Here is a 22,968-nt window from a genome sequence, read left to right on the forward strand (position 1 = left end):
TATCTCATGGATTTGATGCCACTAAGGAGTGTATTGGCTCTGACCATAATTGGTATTTCGGGGTGCCATTTGATGGTAAAATCACTCAGTTCAAAGGGCCTGAATCATGACCGTTTATCCTGCAGTGCCATTTGGCGGCAAAACTGTTGGTTAGAGGATACGTACCATGTCCTTACTAGCAGAATAATGTTTGAGAATGGATCTTAGTGATATTTTTGACTAGGCATTTAGCTCAATGTGAGCTGAAGTTATATTCGAATTTTTCCACCTCAAAAAAATGTACCCCTCTGGTTGAGATTTTCATTTAACACGGCCATCATCGGGGTGAAGGGGGGCATTTTCATTTAAAAATATTTCTATTTTGTGGATGAACCTTATCAACTCTTTTGATTTATCAATAGAGGATCGGGTTTCGCAGGCTTCATGCCTTTGTTTGTGAATTTTCTTTGTTACAGACCTTGAAGGTTTAATATCAATGTATAAAAATAAATATATCAGTTGCCATAATCATGTATTTATTTATAGTTCGAATCCTATCAACTCCTATTAATCCGTATAGAAGAATCAGGTTTAAATCTTAAATTTATTTATTGACCCGTGCAGCATCCCTAGACGTCACGTGTGCACCTATAACATGCTCATCAAGGCCCTTACGGGTGCTTAGGGGCATTTTATAATTAAATCATGTCGACTCCTTTTAACCTACTTAAGAGGATCAGGTTCAAATTTGTTGACCCACACAACATCCCTAGGCGTCACATGTGTACCAATAACATGCTCGCCGGGGCCCATACGAGTGTTTGGAGGGTATTTTGTAATTATTTGTTGAACATTGTCGACTCCTATTTACCAACTTAGGAGGATCGAGTTCAAATTTATCATCCCGCACAGCATCCCTAGGCGTCACGTGTGTACTAATAACATATTTGTCGGGGCCCATATGGGTCGTGGTTGTATTTATCCCTTGTGTACCTATGTGTATACAAACTACGGTGCACGTACGGAGGTATTCTTGGAATATTTATAGACGCCTTTGTTCACTTGCATATATGTTGTGGATCCGGTGGTGTTTTGTAGTAGCTTCTGGATTGAATCTTTTACTGTCTTGTACAGGTAGACTGTCGTGCACTATTCATTACTCTCTGCACCTGAATTATAGTGCACTAACTAATCTCCTGCTTCGTAGAAGCTCATATAAACTTGCATTTACTGCATTCTTTGTACATTTCATTATGGTTTGGCCCTTACAACATATCCACTACTATTATAGGTAGATGTATTCATTTACAGACTGAGGTTGACTACATAATACTGTATTTACTAAAGTCTCTGTGTATCTACCCGTGGGTAACATGTTGCATATACATCTGTATTCATAGATGACTCATATGTATTACAGATCTTTTATCCTTTCTTGCATGTAGATCTGTTAGTCGATCTATCCACAATTCATCTACTATGGTTGATTGCAAGTATATTAGTGCATTTGTAGGAAGCTTTATGCACTTATTGTAGGTATATTGCTACCTCCTTTATTTGGTCATTGCACGTTGATTGATTTGTTTGAATTATCTTGAGATAATTTTATTTTATCCTTCCTTACATATATACATCTTGAGAGCTTGCTCTGCATTCATCACTAATCCCCATATATATCGTAATCATTTCGAATAACCAGATTTCATAGTTAGGATGAATACGATGAATCCATTGATATCGTGTGCATGCTAAATTTGTTATCCTTCAGGGGCACCCTTTATATCATTAAATCAGGTTGTATCCTTTATAATTCTCGTATTGCTTGTAAGTGATTTATATTTGCAAGTTCATTGTCCACCCCAAGTCTTTATTTGCTTGCAAGCAAGTCGTATACAAGAATTTGATTGCCACCGCTTGTTTGATTGTTGCATGTGAATGAGCCATGTTGAATGTTGCAAGTCTTCTACTGACACACGGAGATGACTTAAAATCATGTATGATGAGTTTTCTTAATTAACACTTGCATCCAAATTGAAGCAACAATGTGATGTCATGGATTATAAGCATGTCATTGTATCTTGCATGTTGGTTCTTATCTTGCATTTCAATTGAAGTAATCACTTTGCCAAATTGCAAGATTTATTTTGAGTTGTACTTCTACTTATTTAATGATGCTCAATCTTCCTTGTGGTCTTCTTGAGTTCAAACTCAATGCAAGCTCAAGTCTTTATCATTTGATTCAAGTTTGGGTTATGTTCAATTTGAGTTAGAGTTCTATTCATTCAAGCTCAAGTGTATATCAGTGTCATTTGGTTCGAGCATAGTTCAAATCAAATATGCTCCACTGTCAAGTTTGAGTACACTGAAATTTCATTGAGTTTAAAATTTGCATGATTGTTCAAATCAAGTTCAGGCTCAAAATGAGCCTTTCCGTTCATTTGAGTCTTATGTTGTTCAAGTGGTCCAATTCAAGTCATTGCTTGAGTTCAAATGTTCAAATTCAGCTCAAGTTTGAGTCCAAGTATATTAACATTTATTTAATGCTCATTTGAATTCAAGTTTGAGTTCAACATTCTCTGTATTTGATCTTTTGAATTTAGATCCAAGTTCAAGTTAATGTCATATGATCCAAATCATGTCTAAGTATTCAAGTTCACATGTCCCTCAAAATTTTTCAGCATCCTCCAGGCGTCTCCCCTGTTTAGGAGAAAAACCAAGAGGCAGTCTTACCCTTGACACTACATGAGCTCTTCAGGTAGGTGTCAAATGACACCGCAATTGCATTTTATTTTAAATCCCCACCCGCTACATGAGCATTTAAGGGTTCCGAGCACAATTTTTCCCTCCTCTACACTGCATGAGCGTTTGGAGGTACTTATTATTATTATATATTTTTTATCCCCTCACCCTAAACGCCATGCCGGTTTCCCTCCCTATTATGCTACGTGAGCACGAAGGGAGTTTGTCGGCTCGTCGCTAGCAATGAAGACGGATTTTTAAGCGTCGCAAGCACCGCGCCGGTTTTCCTCCCTACTATGCTACATGAGCACGTAGGGGGTTTGTCTTCCCAATGCAAGCCACGAGAGAAGGATCTTTTAAGTTTAGAAAATATACCTTTGAATATGGACTAGCGGTGATGGCGATGGAAAGCACAAAACCATTTCTTTTTTTTTAATATCTTTTTTTTTTTTGCTTTTCTCACATACTTACACACACACACACACACACACACACACACACACACACACACACACACACACACACACACACACACACACACACACACACACACACACACACACACACACACACACACACACACACACACACACACACACACACACACACACACACACACACACACACACACACACACACACACACACACACACACACACACACACACACACACACACACACACACACACACACACACACACACACACACACACACACACACACACACACACACACACACACACACACACACACACACACACACACACACACACACACACACACACACACACACACACACACACACACACACACACACACACACACACACACACACACACACACACACACACACACACACACACACACACACACACACACACACACACACACACACACACACACACACACACACACACACACACACACACACACACACACACACACACACACACACACACACACACACACACACACACACACACACACACACACACACACACACACACACACACACACACACACACACACACACACACACACACACACACACACACACACACACACACACACACACACACACACACACACACACACACACACACACACACACACACACACACACACACACACACACACACACACACACACACACACACACACACACACACACACACACACACACACACACACACACACACACACACACACACACACACACACACACACACACACACACACACACACACACACACACACACACACACACACACACACACACACACACACACACACACACACACACACACACACACACACACACACACACACACACACACACACACACACACACACACACACACACACACACACACACACACACACACACACACACACACACACACACACACACACACACACACACACACACACACACACACACACACACACACACACACACACACACACACACACACACACACACACACACACACACACACACACACACACACACACACACACACACACACACACACACACACACACACACACACACACACACACACACACACACACACACACACACACACACACACACACACACACACACACACACACACACACACACACACACACACACACACACACACACACACACACACACACACACACACACACACACACACACACACACACACACACACACACACACACACACACACACACACACACACACACACACACACACACACACACACACACACACACACACACACACACACACACACACACACACACACACACACACACACACACACACACACACACACACACACACACACACACACACACACACACACACACACACACACACACACACACACACACACACACACACACACACACACACACACACACACACACACACACACACACACACACACACACACACACACACACACACACACACACACACACACACACACACACACACACACACACACACACACACACACACACACACACACACACACACACACACACACACACACACACACACACACACACACACACACACACACACACACACACACACACACACACACACACACACACACACACACACACACACACACACACACACACACACACACACACACACACACACACACACACACACACACACACACACACACACACACGAGAGTCTTCGTAGGAAACTTTTATTTCCTACGATATAATTAACTACGAGGGCTTACGCTCATTGGAGATTTAGAAACCCAGAACTTATTTTTAAAATCAACTTTTTCAAAAACTCAATTAATTCTCTTTGGGAAAATCAAATATAACGATCGTTATCGTCATTTTTGAATGATCGATAATAATTGATACCTTCTTTCTTCGGATAGATATATCAATTATTATTGTAGTTTTGATTATGAGATTAATGATCTTATATCCGAATTATCATAGTCAGACAATCGATTAAACTTCATTATGATCTTTCGAGATCATATGTTGTTTCCCCTTGAGTCTGACTATAATAATTTAGATAAATTTAAAATTCTGAAATTTGAACCCATTAGGGAACGATATGATCGTCTTTCGAGGCGATATATTGTTCATAATGACGCGTTCAATTTTAAAATTCAAAATTTAATATTCCCAAAGATAATTAAATATTTTTCAAAACTATATATACTCTAAATATATATTTTTTTAATCAAAACAAGTTCAAGAGAAAAAATAGTGTTTGTCAATCATCAAAACATAAGTCATGAAAATAGATTTGCAACATCTCTCTCTCTCTCTCTCTCTCTCTCTCTCTCTCTCTCTCTCGCCGGTCTCTCTCTCTCTCTCTCTCTCTCTCTCTCTCTCTCTCTCTCCAGCTTGCAACTAGGGTGAGATCGGGTGAATCAAGATATAAAGGCATTAGGTTGGGAGGAGTTGTGGCTTTGAGTTTAGCCTGATGCTAGAGGCAGAAGGAGTTTGGCTTCAGTGGTGAGGTAGAGAGGTTAGATGTCTTAAGGTCGTGTGAGGTCAGAGGTCCTGGATGGCTCAGATGGAGGACTTTAGAAGGCCGGATAGGGCAGAGGTCGTAGAGGCTTTGGTTTGGAGATGGGAGAGGAGCTTTGTGTGTGGGGAGTGTTGTGGGAGATGCAGAGAAGAAGCCGAACCAAACCCCTCTCCTCACCTTCATTTTATTGACACCTGTGGACGCGCGATCAAGGCGAGCCCGCAGGATATCCGAGATTCTTCAACAGAACAAGGTAAGCGATGTTTCAGTCGGATTCGTGGAATTTGGCAGAGGATTCGATGGGAGACGTTGTATAGTAAGTAAGAGCTTGAAACTTTCTCTTTTTATTTCTTTTTTGGATAATATACAAAGGTCAACATCAGTCCAACATGAGAGGTTTTAATGGCATTTTTGTGGGTGAGTTTCACACCTCACACCTTCTGTACATTGATGATCATATTGTTTTTGGCAAAGCAAATGAATCAAACTGCAATAGTCTTAGTGATATCTTGGAAAAATTCACTAGCAGCTCCAGGCTACATCTTAACAGTCATAAGAGCATGGTAACTTTCTCTTAGCACATGCCTAATATTTTAGGCCTTGTGCAAATACTGAAGTTCACCAATGTTATAATAATTTTAACTATCTTGGCATTCCAATATCAGCTAAGAAATGCAAAATCTCTGATTTTAGCCCACTATTGGAAAAGATAAACAATCTCCTCACAGGCTGGAAAGCCAATACACTATCTTTAGCTGGAAGAATGTAGTATATTAAATATACTATCTCTAATATGGTTTCCTACTGGGTTAGAGCCACTTTTATTCCTAAAACTATCATCAAAAGCATTGGTAAATCATGTGCGAGATTTCTATATTTTGGTAATACTAATGAGAATCGCCTACACCTAATCTCTTGGGTGAATACTTGTAAACCTTACAGTAAAGGGGGGCTTGGTATTCCATCAATTTTTGCTATGAGGTTTGCTTATAATTTCAATATCATTATTAGAATGTATAATAATAAAAATCCTCTTTCGGATTTCCTGCTGGCACGTTATATCTCTCCTTGGAAAAACAATGCTTCTCACCCGACTAAATTTTGAAAAGGTGTATGTGAAACTGTAGCTCGGGTTAGAGATAAGTTCATTTTCACTCCTCAAAGCTTTAGCAAGGCATCAATTATTTGGATCATTAGTGTTTGGGTGAAAAGTTGATAAATATATTTCCTGATCTTCCTTTACTTAATATCTGTAAGGATAAGGACACTATTGATATTTGGATTTGTAATGGGAACTGATGCATTCCTGCATCTATTAGAGAGGATATCAGAGATTTTATTAGCAAAATTCCTCTTGTGGTGGATCATACTAACTTTCTAACCCGGAATGACAACTCAAAGACATTGTATAAAGATTATTACATGGATTATTTTGAGTCTGATGACTCAGTTGATTAGTCCGATCTTATTTGGCATAAGAGACTCGCCCAGATTTTCTATATACACATATATGACACTTTTAGAAAGGCTAAACACTGCAGATGTCTTATCCCAGAAAGGCATTATCATTGCAAATCCTATGTGTTATTTCTGCCATAATAACTTTGAGACTATACCCCACATATTTTTTTAATGTGAATATTCCTACAAAATTCATATCCGGCTTATTCCTAACATGCAAAATTTTCTTTTAAGACCCAATGTCTCTCAAGCACTAGAGTTCATTGGTGGCTTACCGGGCGAAAATAAAGATAAACTGTGAAAACTCATACTGTTAAATGCTATCATTTATCATTTATGGTGTGAAAGGTATAACCGAAGGTTCAATTCTTCGGCAAAGTGTTTTACAGCACTGGTTTCTATTATTGCAAAAGTTGTGAGACTTAAGATCTCGAAATGGAAATAAGGGAACTTTCAGTTCTGGCTCTAAGTGTGTGCAGATGTTATTGGCTTAAGGATTTCTTTGAGCATAATTTGTTCTGCAACTTTGAAAGTTATCTAAGAAGGTGGTATGGTGTCATTTTCGGTTGGAAAATTGATTGGATGGTTTTTCTATCAAGCTTTGGAATGTGATTTTTGCCTGAACGATGATGATAGCCTGACTTAGAATCCTCTTGGATGATCTTTGGGCAACCAGAGCGCATGTATTTTTATATCTCTATACTTGACTACCTGAGTTCAAAGCACATCGCTAGCTATGCGCAATCATTTTATTTGATACAATGCTGTTTTCTTCTTTTTTTTGTACCCTTATCTTATGTAATTTTTTTTTTTCAGATTTTCAGTGTTTTTTTCCCTCTCATGTTTTAATCGGTTTCTGATTATGTTTAATAAAATGGCGTAGTCCAAAAATTCCCCCAAAAAAAAAAAAACAAATCAACTCAGCTAGTCCCGTAAGGTTTTAGTAACTCAACTTTTCGCAAATAGTTTTCTGTTTCCTTTGTTTTCATTAAATTCTTTTGTAAAATCTTCAACCGAAGCAAAAGTTAGGACAATAAATATTCCCTAAAATGTTTAAGCTAAAAAATGGTACTCAATAGATTAAACAAATACTTGAGATATATAGTATGATAGATCAAATTCTTTTGTTTTAAAACTAACATAGTGGAGTAAACAAGCTGAAAACTGCCGAATTGTGAAAAATAAAGCATTAGAGAATCATAGCAATTGGGAAATCTAAAATAGAAAGCAAGCAAGAAACAGAAAAGCTAGAAGCAGTTGAAATGATTTGCAAGCTAGCAAAAGCAGGAAGCAACTGGAACTGTAAAGACACCAAGCTGAAAAAGCTAGAATTGCATAAGCAAGAAGCTGGAAACAAAGTAGCTATAAGTGATTCCACAAGAAACAGGTTCGACCCATTTAGTATTGCTACCAGCTGCAGCTAGTTGCATTCAGGAGAAACAGTTTCGACGGTAGTTTTCTTAGCCCGGGCTCTACATCCCATGCTCAATTTGCATTGACAACAACAACAACATCAAGCTTTTATCCCACTACGTGGGGTCGGCTACATGAATATTTTTTCACCATTATCTAGTTAAAAGTCAAATTCTCATTTAAATCTAATAAAGAAAAATTATTCCTAATATTTTCTAACTAAATCTTTTTAAGCCTACCTCTACCTTTTTTGACATAAGTCAAATATAATACCTCAATTTTTCTAACCGGGTCATCGGAAGGCCACCGTTTAATGTGACCAAACCATCTAAGACGACTCGCTCTAATCTTAAACCATCTAAGACGACTCTCTCTATAATCTTATCTTCCACTGTAGCTACTCCAATTCATTAAGATGATTGAAACAAAAGATATAATCAAAACAGAACAGATCGGCATCGTATGAACATTCAACATCACTAAGCACTCAATGAGGTTTCTCCTTTAATGTAACCAACATAAAATAGTATTCACCTTCGTTCTTAATTGATCACTAGAATATTCTAGAGCTATGAAAATCCAACCTTACAAACAATTCCGGCATGCAACATGCCAGAACCCTAGAAAATTAGGTGTGCAGTCAACAAAGTTTCCCAATAACAACAAGTTGTAGAACTTCATGCATTAATAGAAGCATCCAATGGCCACCGAAGTAACATGCTAGTTTTATCACCAATTTAGGTTTTGTTTGGGACGGCTTTCTTACTACTTAAAATAACCCTCTAGTACAAAAGTTTTTATTTTTGTACTAAAAAATTGCTTCATGTAACAGTAAGAAAATCGTCCCAAATGAAACCTTAATCCAATTGTATCGAAAATAGAGAAGCAGATCACCTCTCTTAAGACAATACCGAGGAGATCGTGGTTACATGACTAGCCACAGGCCAAATCCGAGCAACAAAACGCAATTATATTGATTAATGGAGATTCAAGGTTTAAACACCATGTAGAAGAATAACATTACACAACTAAAGGACAACAAGATTTTGCAAAGCTACTTAAAAATTTGTGCCGCAGCTGAAACCGGTACGTCAGAATGTAGAGATCATTTTGATGCATAAGCTCATTTTCAAAAATTTACTGCAAATCAACGGCTAATGATGTAATTGCAAAATGAGCAAATCAAATGGATTCTTTGCACAACGACAGCATAACAAACAGTTCAAAACAAGCAAAACAAAATAGATTTCACCACTTCCGTACACAACCATGGATAAGTAATATCGATGAGTTCATCAAATTCTTCAGATCACAAGTATTTACATTCCATCATCATTAGAGAAAATTTTTTAAGCCCCAAGACCACAAACTTAAACTTGCTTTCGCAGCCTTCAGATAAGGTAGATATCAAGCGAACTCCTGGAGATTAACTCTTGCGCCTATGAAAAAGCACGCTTGTTAAAAAAAACACAGAAAGATGCACCACAAACTCTTAATACAGGGATGACAATAGAAGAACTTACTTTTGAAAAGCCATGATGCAGATTCTTTTGCCAACTGAGGCCTTCGGTTAGAGAAAGACAACTCATGCTTTCCCTCCAATAAAGATGGATTCTTTAATAAACCAGAAATGGCATTTTCAACTGGAATCTTTGCAATCAGAGGAAAGCCAAAGAGCATGAAACCATTACCACCGCATGGGAGGATCGGGTCATTCTTTTCGAATGTTTTTGTGAAGTTCAAATCACTTTCACAATGGTCTCTACTGATACAATTCCCTGGTTGATGAGACTGCGAGGAAGAATCAACAGAGCTAAGTGTACCAGACATGTCACAATCCTCAGCTTTCTCGTGTTCATTAATGCCATAATATGAATGAGAAAATGGCAGCTGTGATGTAGCTTGTTGAAACATCAGAACTGAAGAAGGAGATGCCTGAGCTGATGCAGCACATGGCAGCATAGTTGTACGATATCCGTGTAGCGGTGCATAACAAGTTCCAGCATAACTGGATTCAAGTACTTTTGACTTTGTTTCTCTAAGGCACTCAACACCAATTCCTGGATATGTTGGCCTTACAGGAACTATTTCTTGACCTTGCAAGACCTTAGGAAATCGAACCAATTCCTCAAAGTCCCTGCATTGATAAAAAAAATCAGAGTTTCCAACTGGAACTCTGTTATTACTTCCCGAACGAACTAGCAAGCTGCTTTCAGGATTTGCAAAGCATCTTCTCATTTCAGGGAAATGATGATTACTTGTCTCCAACGTATGAGAAAGAGTTGCATCCCCAACATCACGAGTTTTGTTATTAAAAATTTCTTGACCTTGCAAGACCTTCTTGAACCTTGCAGTTTCCTCCAAGTCTGAATACCCACCTCCACCTGTAGAAAGATATTAATTCACACGATAAGCCAGCAGAAAATGGGAGATCCAGCGAAAAAACACATTGGATCGGTATTTACTTGGATATGTATAACCAGCATTCATTGAAGATATACCAATTCTGATCCTTTTCGAACAAGGTAGGTAAAGATTGTTGGAACCTGACAGAGATCCAGTAGGTTCAATCTCCCAAGGAGAGACCCTGTTGGGTCGACCACCATCAACATCCGCTCCATCCCATCGAACCTATAAGAAAGAAAAAAAATGGTGAAAAAAAAAAAACTTAATATACAGGAAGATAAAACAAGACCCCGCATGGTAAATGACCTGGTTATGATAAAAAATCAACTAGTTAGATGATTTAAACAAGAAGAAAGAAAGGGCCAACGTATTGCAACGTTAATTTCAACTAGAAGATGATATACTCTCTCTCTCTCTCTCTCTCTCTCTATATATATATATATATATATATATATATCAAAGCAAATAAGACAATGTAAAATGTATATAATGAATAAAAATTATCAAGAGAAAATAATCCCAAAATCATTTGTGGGTACCATTTTAGTGTCTGATTGTCCAATTTAGTCATATGACTCCTGAAATATGATAAGAAACAATCTCATAGTTCAATTGAGATGAGAAATGAAGGTATTTCAATAAAATTAAGATTTTAAAAATATATATATTTTTTCAAAAAAAAATTCATTTCCCATCTTATTCAGTGACTTTTTTGTCAAATTAAATAGTGTTTCTAGCTATGAGACACTTAAATCATAATTGAGTAATTAATAAACTAAATATATTTTAAATACTCTTAATTAAAATAACCCACCACAAAAAAAATTTGAGATTTGATTAGCTTTGCACATTAGGGGTTTGTGTTATAATTAGATTTTCCACTTTAACACTAATCCAAAATAAGCAATCAAATTTACTGTTTTAAAATAATGTACGATGTCTTAAGGTTGTTGTTTTCAAACATAGATCTAATGCACAAAAACCATGCAACAGGCCACACAAGACTTATAGGTCTTAATCTCTTAAATTTCAACAACTATTCACTACTTTCAATGAAACAAAAAATATAAAAAAAATCAATTGAATAGCCTTCTACCAAAAAGAAACTCATAAAAATGCAGGATCAAAAAAGCCACACGATTTAAAATTTGCAAAATCATTGAAACAGATTGTATCAAATTTAACAAATAACCTCTCCCAAAATATATGTCTAGCACGTAGAATTGTTTGGTTGGAAGTAAAATAGGTTTAAAGTATTCTAAATGTAGGGGTTTTGAAAATATTGATTTATGGTTGGATGAAAAATAAAATATATGTAGTGTAAACCATTTTAATTCATTTTTTAGGTAAATTGCTTAGTTTTGTGGGACAACCATTTAAACTGCAAGCAAGCTAGCTTGATCGCTGCTATGACCCATCACTGGTCATGTCCACTCAAAACTGTCACCCACAGTTGGCCACCACAATCTGCCACTAACCAGCACCATCGCCGACCGCCGCCACCCATCACCCACCGCTGGCCGCTATTACCACCACCACCCCATTTTCGTCTGCCTCCACATCTTGTCGTCCACCACAGCCGCAATCGACCACCATCACCACCAACTGCCGGCCACTACCCTCCACTGCGACCACCACCCACCATCGGTCGCCACAACCTGTTGTTGGCCACTACCACTGACACCCGTCAACCACAACTAATGCCGCAGTCAGCTGCCACAATCTTTGGATTTTATACTATATTCATTTTACTTCAAACCAAACAAAAAAAAACATACACCTGCATTTACATTACACTAATCTAAACAATTCTAAAGTATTCCATTTACACTATTTCTTTTACACTGCATCATTTTTTTAGCCAACCAAATAGCCTCTTAATGAATTAACTACATAAATAGAAGAAATAGCACATCTAATAAGAATTTTATTTAGAACTAAATTAATCATATGGTGGATTCCAGTAATCAATAAATAGTAATATTATATTCTGTAATTGTATGTTTTCTATCAACACCAACATTTTTCCTGAAATACTGAGTAAATTTGATTAATCATGTTTTAGCAAACTCACCTCCTTATGAACCAAGCACCATATATATATATATATATATATATATATATAAAAGCATACAACCTCTATGAAAAATTCTTTAATATACCTCCTGTCGAATGTGTTAGTGTAATTCTTGACCTCATAAAATTCCTGTAGAAATTTTCTAGAATCATACATGAAATCAATCATTCTAGAAGGCATTCTGATGCAAACAGATGCTTTCATACCAAGTTTTCATCATGACATCTAATACTTCAAGGTTTTTTTTTTATGTAGATCTAACATTATATGAGAAAAAATCAAATAAAAAACATGCAAACTCATCGGTCACCAACTCTTGAACATTAATATTTTTATCTACTTTTGAAAATGGGTAACGTAACTGCCAAGAAAAATTAAAATTTTGAACAAAACATATATATTCGAACAACATCATCAAATATGTTTGGATGGTATCAACTTTGTTTCCACTCTAAAAACTTAGTTTCATTATATATATTAGACATTTTCTTTAACAGACATTTCTATTATGGTAAGAAAATTCAATCTCCCAAAAAGAAAAATTTGGGTAACCCTCAATCTTTGGTAATAAAATAATTATGCACGTAGCTTTACATGAAATATTATTGACCTCATTTTTGTATGAGATCAAATCCTGAATCAAAATTCCAGTCATAGTGTTCAAATTCTTTAATTCTATTTCAAACTTTAAATGCAACTTGTCACTATTATTTGGCATGATTTTCAATCATTAAGACTTCAATCACCCAATCATTTGACAACCACTTAATGATTGTCATTTGTTCAATCTTTAAAGCATTCAATCATTTGATAATTATCCAAAGATTGTCAAATGGTTCAATCACCTAAATTTCCAATAAAATTTCTAAACATTCAATCACTATTCAATTATTGCTTTCAATCACTCTAAATCCTTCAATCATCCATAAACTTCAATCACAAATCAATCACTAAATCATTCAATTCAAATCCAGTTCATAGTAAAAATCCAGTGTAAACTTCAAACCATAAGCCTTTGAATTTTCCCTAATTCAGGGAAATTTTCAATTCAATTCATTCAAAACCCTAAGTAAGATCTTTGGATTTGTATTTGATCATTCACATTTTGATTAGACATATTTTTAGAGCTTACCTAATCATTTTAGAGGCATCCAAGTCCTTCTAAAACCCTAAAATTCAAAGCATGTTCCATAGAGCCAAAACCTTTAAATATTTATAATTGATGACACTGAACATGTCATCCCGGTGAAAACCCCCTTAAAAACATTTGGAAACTCATCATACCTATTCATAATAATCATTACACTGATTTTAACTCCCTTGAGTCCATGGTTGACCTAATTTGACCTAGTTTGACCCATAAATTCCTTTAAACATAAACTCTCCATATATATGAATCATCTTTAAAAGACCAATCCAAGACCTAGGTCTAGCCCCTAGGCATTTGACAATTATCCTAGATCATGTATTAGACCGCATTGAACCCTTAAATAAGCTATGTTGACCATCATTGGTCACTTTGACCATTTAAGGTCTTTTTGAACCCTAAACCCTAATACTCCCACGGAACTCTAAACACAAACTCCCACGGAACTCTAAACCCTAAACCTATAGTGATGATTTCAAACTGATTTGATTGAAAAAACAAAGCTAACCCAATTGATTGAATTAGTTAATTCATTCAAATAGGTTGGTTTTGAAAAAAATTATAATTAAATAAAAAAATATTAAAAAATATAAACTAAATTGCATTCAACTCTAAATAAAATTTAGAATTTATTAAAAATGATTAACCTCTAAAATTATAAAAAAAATTAAAAATTCAAATTTTGGTCAACTCTTTTAATAAGGGGTAAAAGGATGAATAAATAAAAATCAAATAAATTTAAATAAATCCAAATTAAATAAATAAAAATTAGATTAAAAAAAATATTAAATAAAAAATAAATTGATTTAATAAATTGATCTAAAGAATCAATCAAACTTTAATTCAAATTACCTAAATAAATCAAATGAAATAAAATAAATAAATGAAATAAGCTTAAATAAATAACTTATAACCATGAAACTATACGTACTTGATTGATCCCTTAGGGGAAATCAAATGCATTACATTTAAAAGCCTATGACCTTTTTATTAAGAGCTTAAAGCTTTAAAATGATAAATCAAAAGGGTTATTTACAACATAAATAAATAAAATACTTAAATAAAAATGTACTCTATGTACTTGATTTGATTCCTTAGGATATGACTTGTTGATTAATGACTTCAAGCATTTTGGAGTTATTGAACACTATGTAAAGCTATAGTTTGCAAAGGTGGAGAGGTACTTTACAGTTAATGGGTTGACAGAGGAAGAGAAATTGACAGCTGTAGGACTGTGCTTAGAAGGGAAGGCACTGGCATGATACTAATGACGGGACATGAGGCGACCCATTTGGAGCTGGAGGGAGTTCAAAGATTGTTTACTAGAACATTTCCGAACCAGTAGGGGGAGACTTCTATGAGCAGGTTTTCGCCCTAACACAGGAGGGGACCATGACAAAGTACGGTGATAGGTTTGAGTACCATACTAGTAGGCTAGATCGACTCTCAGAGATGGTACTAGAAGGAAATTTTATGCAGGAACTTACACCAGAGATCCAAACAGTAGTTAGAGTGATGAGGACACATGACTTGGAGGAAGCCATGGAGCTAGCTATGTTGGTGGAGGACCATAAATATCCAGAGAGGGGGGCTAGGGGGAGCAACTCAGAGGGTCATATAGGATGATCACCATGTTCTTAGCTCCTAAGGGGCCTACACCAGGGAGTTTGAGAGAAGTCCCAAGGGAGAAAGATGGAGGGGAAATTTTCAAGAAGCTTATTGAGAAGGAGATACAGGAGAAGAGGGCTAAGGGGTTGTGCTTCAGATTTGATGAGAAGTACCTGCCAGGGCATAGGAGTAAGGACCAAACTCCTTACGTTCTCACCGTCTGTGATGATGAGGAAACTGAAGAGGGAGTTGAGAGCGAGGTATTGGTGGAGGAGGAACAAAAGTTACATCTGGATGTTGTAGAAGTCTCTCTAAGCTCTGTGATGAGATTCACCCCGAATCACACCATGAAGGTGATAGGAGAAATAGCAGATATAGAGGTAGTGGTGTTGATATACAGTGAGGCAACCCACAATTTAATCTCCAATCAGATTGACGAAGTGTTGGGGGTGAAATTAGAGGATACAAGTGACTATGAGATGATGATGGGCACGGAAAAAGGAGGAGATGGGTAGAAGAGTATGTAAGGGAGTGGTGTTGGCCATTCAGGGGATCAATGTGAGGGAGGATTTCCTTCCCTTAGAGTTGGGGTGCACGGATGTCATCCTGGGAATGAAGTGGTTACAGATACTTGAGAGATACCAAAGTTAATTGGGGAGCACTGAGGATGGAGCTGGTGGTAGTAGGGAGCAGGATGATGATATAGGGAGATATCGGGCTATCCATGACTGGAGTAACTCTCAAATCTCTAATCAGGACCATAGAAGAGGTGGGAGGAGGATTTTTGGTGTAGTTGCATCGCTTAGAAAGGGTCAGACTGGAGGATGAGGGAGACATTCCTTCTTCAATAAAACCACTCATACAACAGTTTAGTGAGGCTTTTCAACATCCCTAGGGCCTACCTCCACATAGAGAGCTAAAGCACGCCATTACTTTGAATTAACGGGCGTCACCAATCAGTGTTCATCCATATCGCTATCCTCTGATTCAGAAGAATGAGATCGAGAAGCTAATCTGTGAGATGTTGGAGGCAATGATCATCAAGCCTACTCTGAGTCCTTTCTCTAATCCTATTTTACTGGTCAAAAAGAATGATGGGAGCTGGATGTTTTTTGTGGACTACAGAGCCTTGAACAAGGGGACAATGCTGGATAAGTTCCCTATTCCTATGATTGATGAGCTCTTGGATGAGCTCTATGGAGCAGAGATGTTTTCCAAGCTGGATTTGAAGTCACAATATCATGAAATCAGGTTGGAGGCAAATGTTCCGAAGATGGTTTTCAGAACACACGAGAAGCACTACGAGTTTCTAGTGATGCCGTTTGGGCTTACTAACGCCCCTGTTACTTTCTAGTCCTAGATAAACAGGGTGTTCCGACCGTACAAATGGAAGTTTGTCCTGATTTCCTTTGATGAAATACTGGCGTATAACAAGAATAAGGAGCATCTGGAGCACTTGAGGGTGGTTTTAGGAGTTCTACAGGAGCATCATCTGAGGGACAACCTAAAGAAGTGCAGCTTCGCATAGGCTCGTGTGGAGTACTTAAAACATGTGGTATCCCAGAAAGGAGTTGCGACTAATCAAACAAAAATTGAGGCAATGCAAAAATGGCCTCTACTTAGGAACCTGAGGGAGTTGAGGGGTTTCCTAGGATTGATTGCTTACTACCAGAGATTTATGAGGGGGTACAATACCATAGCTTGTCCCATGACCGAGCAACTGAAGAAGGATAACTTCTTATGCGGAGAGGCAGCCACCCAGGATTTTGAAAGATTGAAGAAATTCAGGACTATAGTCCCAATTTTAGCTCTTCTAAATTTCAGCCAGATTCTTGTAGTGGAAACCAATACGTCCGGACTTGGGTTGGGGGCCGTAATCACGTAGAACCATAGGCTTATAGCATACTACATTCAAGTGTTGTCATCAAGAGCTAGGCTAAATTCGGTAATGAGAGGGAATTGATGACAATTGTGCTGGCTATTCAGACGTGAGCACTTACTTTAAGGTAGGCATTTCATTGTCAGGACAAATCAGTAGAGCTTGAAATACTTGTTAGAGCAAAGGATGGTGACTGAGGAACATTAGAGGTGGTTGTCCAAACAGCTAGGCTATGATTTTGAGATCCAGTACATGCCAGAATTGGAAAATAAAGGGACTGATGCTTTATCAAGATGTGTTGGGGAGCTCCAGGGGATGGCAATTTCAGTACCACTGATGGTAGACTGAGGGCTATCAAAGAAAGCATGCAGAATGAGAAGTTCAGAAAGATTAGGGACGATTTGATGAAAGGTACAAGTAGCCATCCTAAGTACTCAGACTCTTACATCAGGAGAGATTTGTGATACCACGAACCTCCATTCATATTCCCCACCTACTGCAGGAGTTCCATGGGAGTACTGTTGGAGGTCATTCCGGGGTAGATAAGACATACTAAAAACTAGCTGTTGAGATATATTGGAAGGGGATGCAAGGAGATGTGGAGATGGTGGCGACGTGTGAGGTGTGTCGGAGAAATAAGTACATGGCTATGACTCCATGTGGGTTACTACAACCATTATCACTTTCAAACAGGGTATGGGAGGAAGTGTCTGTTCATAAATGGCCTGCCACGATCAGAGGGGTTCATAGTTATTAAGGTGGTGGTTGATAAGCTGAGTTAAGATGCACATTTCATGCCCATATGACACCCCTACACCATAGTAACAGTGGCAGCAGTATTCATCAAGGAGATGGTTAGACTGCATGGGATTCAAGAGTCGATAGTGTTTGACTGAGACAAAGTGTTCCTCAGTTAGTTTTGGAGGGAGCTGTTTAGGTTGCAGGGAACTATTCTCAAGAGAAGCACCGCCTACCATCCTCAAATGGGCGAGCAAACGGAGGTAGTAAACCGCAATTTGGAGACTTACTTGAAGTGTTTTGCTTCTGAAACACCGAGGATGTGGGCAAAATGGTTAGCTTAGGTCGAGTATTGGTACAATACGTCGTACCATTATGCTTCTCAGATGACTCATTTTAAAGTATTTTATGGAAGGGACCCCCCACATTTAGTGCACTTTGGGAGAGGAAGCACACCAGTTTCTTCAGTTGAGCAAGACTTAGAGGAAAGGGACAAGGTGTTGCAGGAGTTAAAAAAACATCTGTTGAAGGCACAACAAATCATGAAGAATAAGGATGATTCATAAAGAGACATACAATTTGAAGTGGTGGAGAATGTGTTCTTAAAACTACAACCCCACAAATAGTGGACAATTTCTAACAAGAGGAACGAGAAACTGGCCCGTAGGTACTTCGGCTCCTACGAGATTTTGGACAAGATCGGAGCAGTGGTGTAATGTCTGAAGTAACCCCCATCCGCCACCATACACCCAATGTTACATGTGTCACAGTTGAGAAGAGCTCTAGGGAAACATGCAGTTAGTGCAGAGTTACCAGCTACACTCACAGAGGAATTGGAAGTGGTTTTAGAACCACTGGAGCTAAGAGGGGAAAGATCGGATAAAGAGAGAAACAAAGAAGTGCTTATTAGATGAAGGGACCTACCTGAATTCGATACTACTTGAGAGCCATATGAGAGGATCAAAGTTCAATTTCTTTCATTTCACCTTGAGGATAAGGTGAGTCTTTAGGAGGGGAATAATGTTAGGCCGACACAAGGGGGACGGCTACACCAACTAAACTGGTCCCTAGTGGAAAAATTCTTTACTACACACGGAGGGGCCAAGGAGGGCAAAATAATGGAGAGAGGGGAACGGCTAAGGAGTGGGGTCTGCAACTCAAATAAACATTACTTTGGGAGGAAAAATTTGAATTAAGGGTTGTTTAGGAATTTTGTACTTGTCCTCTTTGCTTTAATTAGTTCTCTTGGAGGGTTAGGGTTTCATCTTGAATTTGGAGCCTGAATTTGAGATCTAGGATTTTACTTTTGGGCTTTAGGCTTTGATTAGAGATTTGGAGAGTTGAATCTTCCTCTCTAATTGAAGATTCTATATCGTTTGTTTTTTTTCTTATTCTTTTATTGAATTTGAGGTTTTGTTTTGTTGTTTTCTCTACTAAATTGGGAATTTCTGCATCAAACTTGTTGAATTTATCTAAAATTCAGCAATTCCCTGAACTTTAGTGGTTGTTTTCTATCAAAGATTTAAGGCCTAAAATAAGAAACCATATTTAAATCTATATTATATAGGTGTTGAAATCTATGTTTATTATGGAAAAACTTGATCACCTTACTTTTCAACAGACCCTAGTTTGTACTTTACTTATTATTATAGATAAATGAATAAAAGTTTTATTTTAGCATTGCTTCATAAATCATACATCATCTATTTGCGCTAGTTAGGCGCATTTGCATCTTTGGACACATAGTACAGTTTTATTTTTTTGATTAGTTTCATTTTCAAAAGGATAGGTGAATGTTATGTTGTCTTTCGAGTTGAATTTAGCATGTCATATGTTGTTTTTGATAATGAAAGTAAATATTATTTCTATTTTCAAATCAATAGTAAAGCACTAGTCTGTCTTTCGAGATAATATAATATTAGTTATGCAGATTTTATTAAAGAAATATAAACCGAATCAATGGGTACAATTTATTTGTACATAAATACGCCTTTTAATTAATGTTGCAACAAGAGATAAATCAAAGATAAGATCACAAACTAAGGTATTACATCAAAATTTAGATTATTCATCATACACAACTTTATGCAAGCCCATAAATGGCTAAAATTAAGAATCTTAGTATATAGAACCCTTGATCAGTAGCTAGGCCAAGCAAGTTAAGGAGGCAAAAATCTTTAAAAATTATTTAATTTTAAGACCACTCTACTTGTCTTATTTGGCTAATCTTATTTTACATATTTTTGTAAAGTTTATAATTATTTTAGTTCTCTTTTTTATTCCTTTCATTTTAAAACAAGTCAACAACCATGTAATAGTGTTTTATTTATTTTTAAGACTTTTCAAAATCGTCTATACTTGAAAATGCCTATAAATAAGGCATTACTTTGAACTTTTAAATTCAATAAATAAAAATTATTTTTTCTAGTGCAAAATTAATGTAGAAAGGCTTGACATTTGTCCTACTTTGTAGTTAACCTTCGTGGCTGATCCCTTAAGTCTTCGATGAATCCTTACTTTTCTCACATTTACTCTTTCCTAACACAATTCTCATTTCCTCTATATAACTTTAATCCTAACTTTTCTCATCCCCTAAGCGCATTCAACCTCTTTAAAACTCCCCCAAAATTCTACAACACACCTCATAACCTCCCAAAGCCTATGTGAAAATCCTTATTCTTTTTTTTTTTTTTTACCTTTTTTGCAAATCGATTTAACCAGTCTTTTAAACATACTTAACTAATTTATGAATATTTTTCTATAATTATTTTATCCCCATATTTTAATATATAAAAGGATTTTGGGCTGAAATAAAATAATTATCATAATTAATATTTTATTTAAAAATATATATATATCTAAAGCCAAAATGGCTTATTATTAAATGTCATTTCCTTTTTCCCTATTCGACAAGTAGGAAGGTTACTGAGAAAAATAAGGGGGAAATAAGAAAATAGAAAAGGGTGAGAGAATAAGTTATGTTTTAGAGACCGTAGAGTTGTTTTTGTCCGCCGGCTCATTTGGAAAACTCATTCGTCTCGAGGTAGGTCATACTACGGTCTATCTCAATTTTCAAAAATATGCAATTTTTACCAAATTTTTCGATTAAATTTATATTTCCATTAGCAAAAAATGCGGATAATTTTGCACTGATAAAATTTTTATTGCGTAACTTTTTATATGTTATAGAAATTAAGATTATGAAAGTTTTAAAATTGAGGTTTTAAAATTTATGGGGTTTTTATTGAATAAGAAATTATTTGGATGTTGAACAATACAACAACAACAACAACATCAAGCCTTTATCCCACTACGTGGGGTCGGCTACATGAATCATTTTTCTCCATTGTATCCTATTAAAAGTCAAATTCTTGTTTAAGTCTAATAAAGAAAGGTCATTCATAATATTTTTTAACCAACTCTTTTTAGGTCTTCTTTCACCTTTCTTAACATAAGTCAAATCTAATACATCTACTCTCCTAACCGGGTCATCGGGAGGCTATCATTTTATGTGACAAAACCATCTAAGGCGACTCTCTCTAATCTTATCTTCTACTGGAGCTACTCCAACCTTTTCACGTATATGCTCATTTCGTATCCAATTCTAAGGGTAAAGCCACTCATCTACATGAGCATCCTATCTCTGCCACACTTAACATAGTATTATGCTTCTCTTTTAATGGCCAATATTCGGCACCATAAAGCATTGCAGGCCTCACCACCATCTTATAGAATTTTCCCTTTAGTTTGAGGGGTACTTTTCTATCACACAACAAGCCCGATGCATTCCTCCACTTCAACCATCCAACTTGAATTCTGCTGATAATATCCCCATCTATTTCACCATCACTCTGAACAATATATCCAAGATATCTAAAATGTGTACTCTTATTAATGACTTGATCACCCAAAGTCACAATCCCCTCACTAGGTCTATTATTACTAAAATTACACTCCATATATTCCTTTTGGATCTACTCAAGCGAAAATCTTTAGACTCTAAGGTTGACCTCCATAATTCAAGTTTACCTTCAACTCCCTCTCAAGTCTAAAAATTCAAGTTAAGGTTGATGCAATTTAATTAAAGTCTTAAAATAGTATTCTGTACAATCCGTCATAATTTTGTTATTTACTAAAAATATAAATTTTTTATTAGTAGAGTATTTTGTTGTCTACTGTTATAAAAAACTGTGTAATTTTGACACATGCTTAATTACACTTTAACTGTTATAATATGATAAAAAATGTGCATATATGATTAAATTATATATGTTGATGTAGGAAAGGCTTTCCAAATTTCCTTGCTGGCTGTTCGGTTCTGCTACCTGCTTTTATGGTTCCCCTTTAGTTGCCCGGGTTCATTTTCACTATTTTTGGCCCTTTGTTTCATCTGCCTTCTCGATTCCTTCCCCCTAGCACTGTCTGTTCATTGGCTATCCCATGGCCCCTTCATGTGCTGCTCCATTCGACTGCCTGTTGGCCTTTTGCCTCCACATTTTTTAATG

The 22,968-nt window shown here is 36.9% G+C and overlaps 1 protein-coding gene across 1 annotated transcript in view; it reads right to left on the bottom strand.

Moving 5' to 3' along the window:
* Nucleotides 1-9,744: 9,744 nt before the first annotated feature.
* Nucleotides 9,745-22,968, bottom strand: part of LOC110112918 (auxin response factor 15-like) — a 46,318-nt gene continuing 33,094 nt past the window's right edge. Inside the window, exons 9-11 of the mRNA XM_020845299.2 lie at nucleotides 11,074-11,239; nucleotides 10,132-10,992; nucleotides 9,745-10,047 (exon numbers count right to left, since the gene is read on the bottom strand). Coding sequence (XP_020700958.1) covers nucleotides 10,016-10,047; nucleotides 10,132-10,992; nucleotides 11,074-11,239 — 1,059 coding nt within the window. The 3' untranslated portion in view covers nucleotides 9,745-10,015. The remainder of the gene's footprint in view (nucleotides 10,048-10,131; nucleotides 10,993-11,073; nucleotides 11,240-22,968) is intronic.

This window comes from Dendrobium catenatum, unplaced genomic scaffold, assembly GCF_001605985.2.
Source record: "Dendrobium catenatum unplaced genomic scaffold, ASM160598v2 original_scaffold_61322, whole genome shotgun sequence".
Classification (NCBI taxonomy): domain Eukaryota; kingdom Viridiplantae; phylum Streptophyta; class Magnoliopsida; order Asparagales; family Orchidaceae; genus Dendrobium; species Dendrobium catenatum.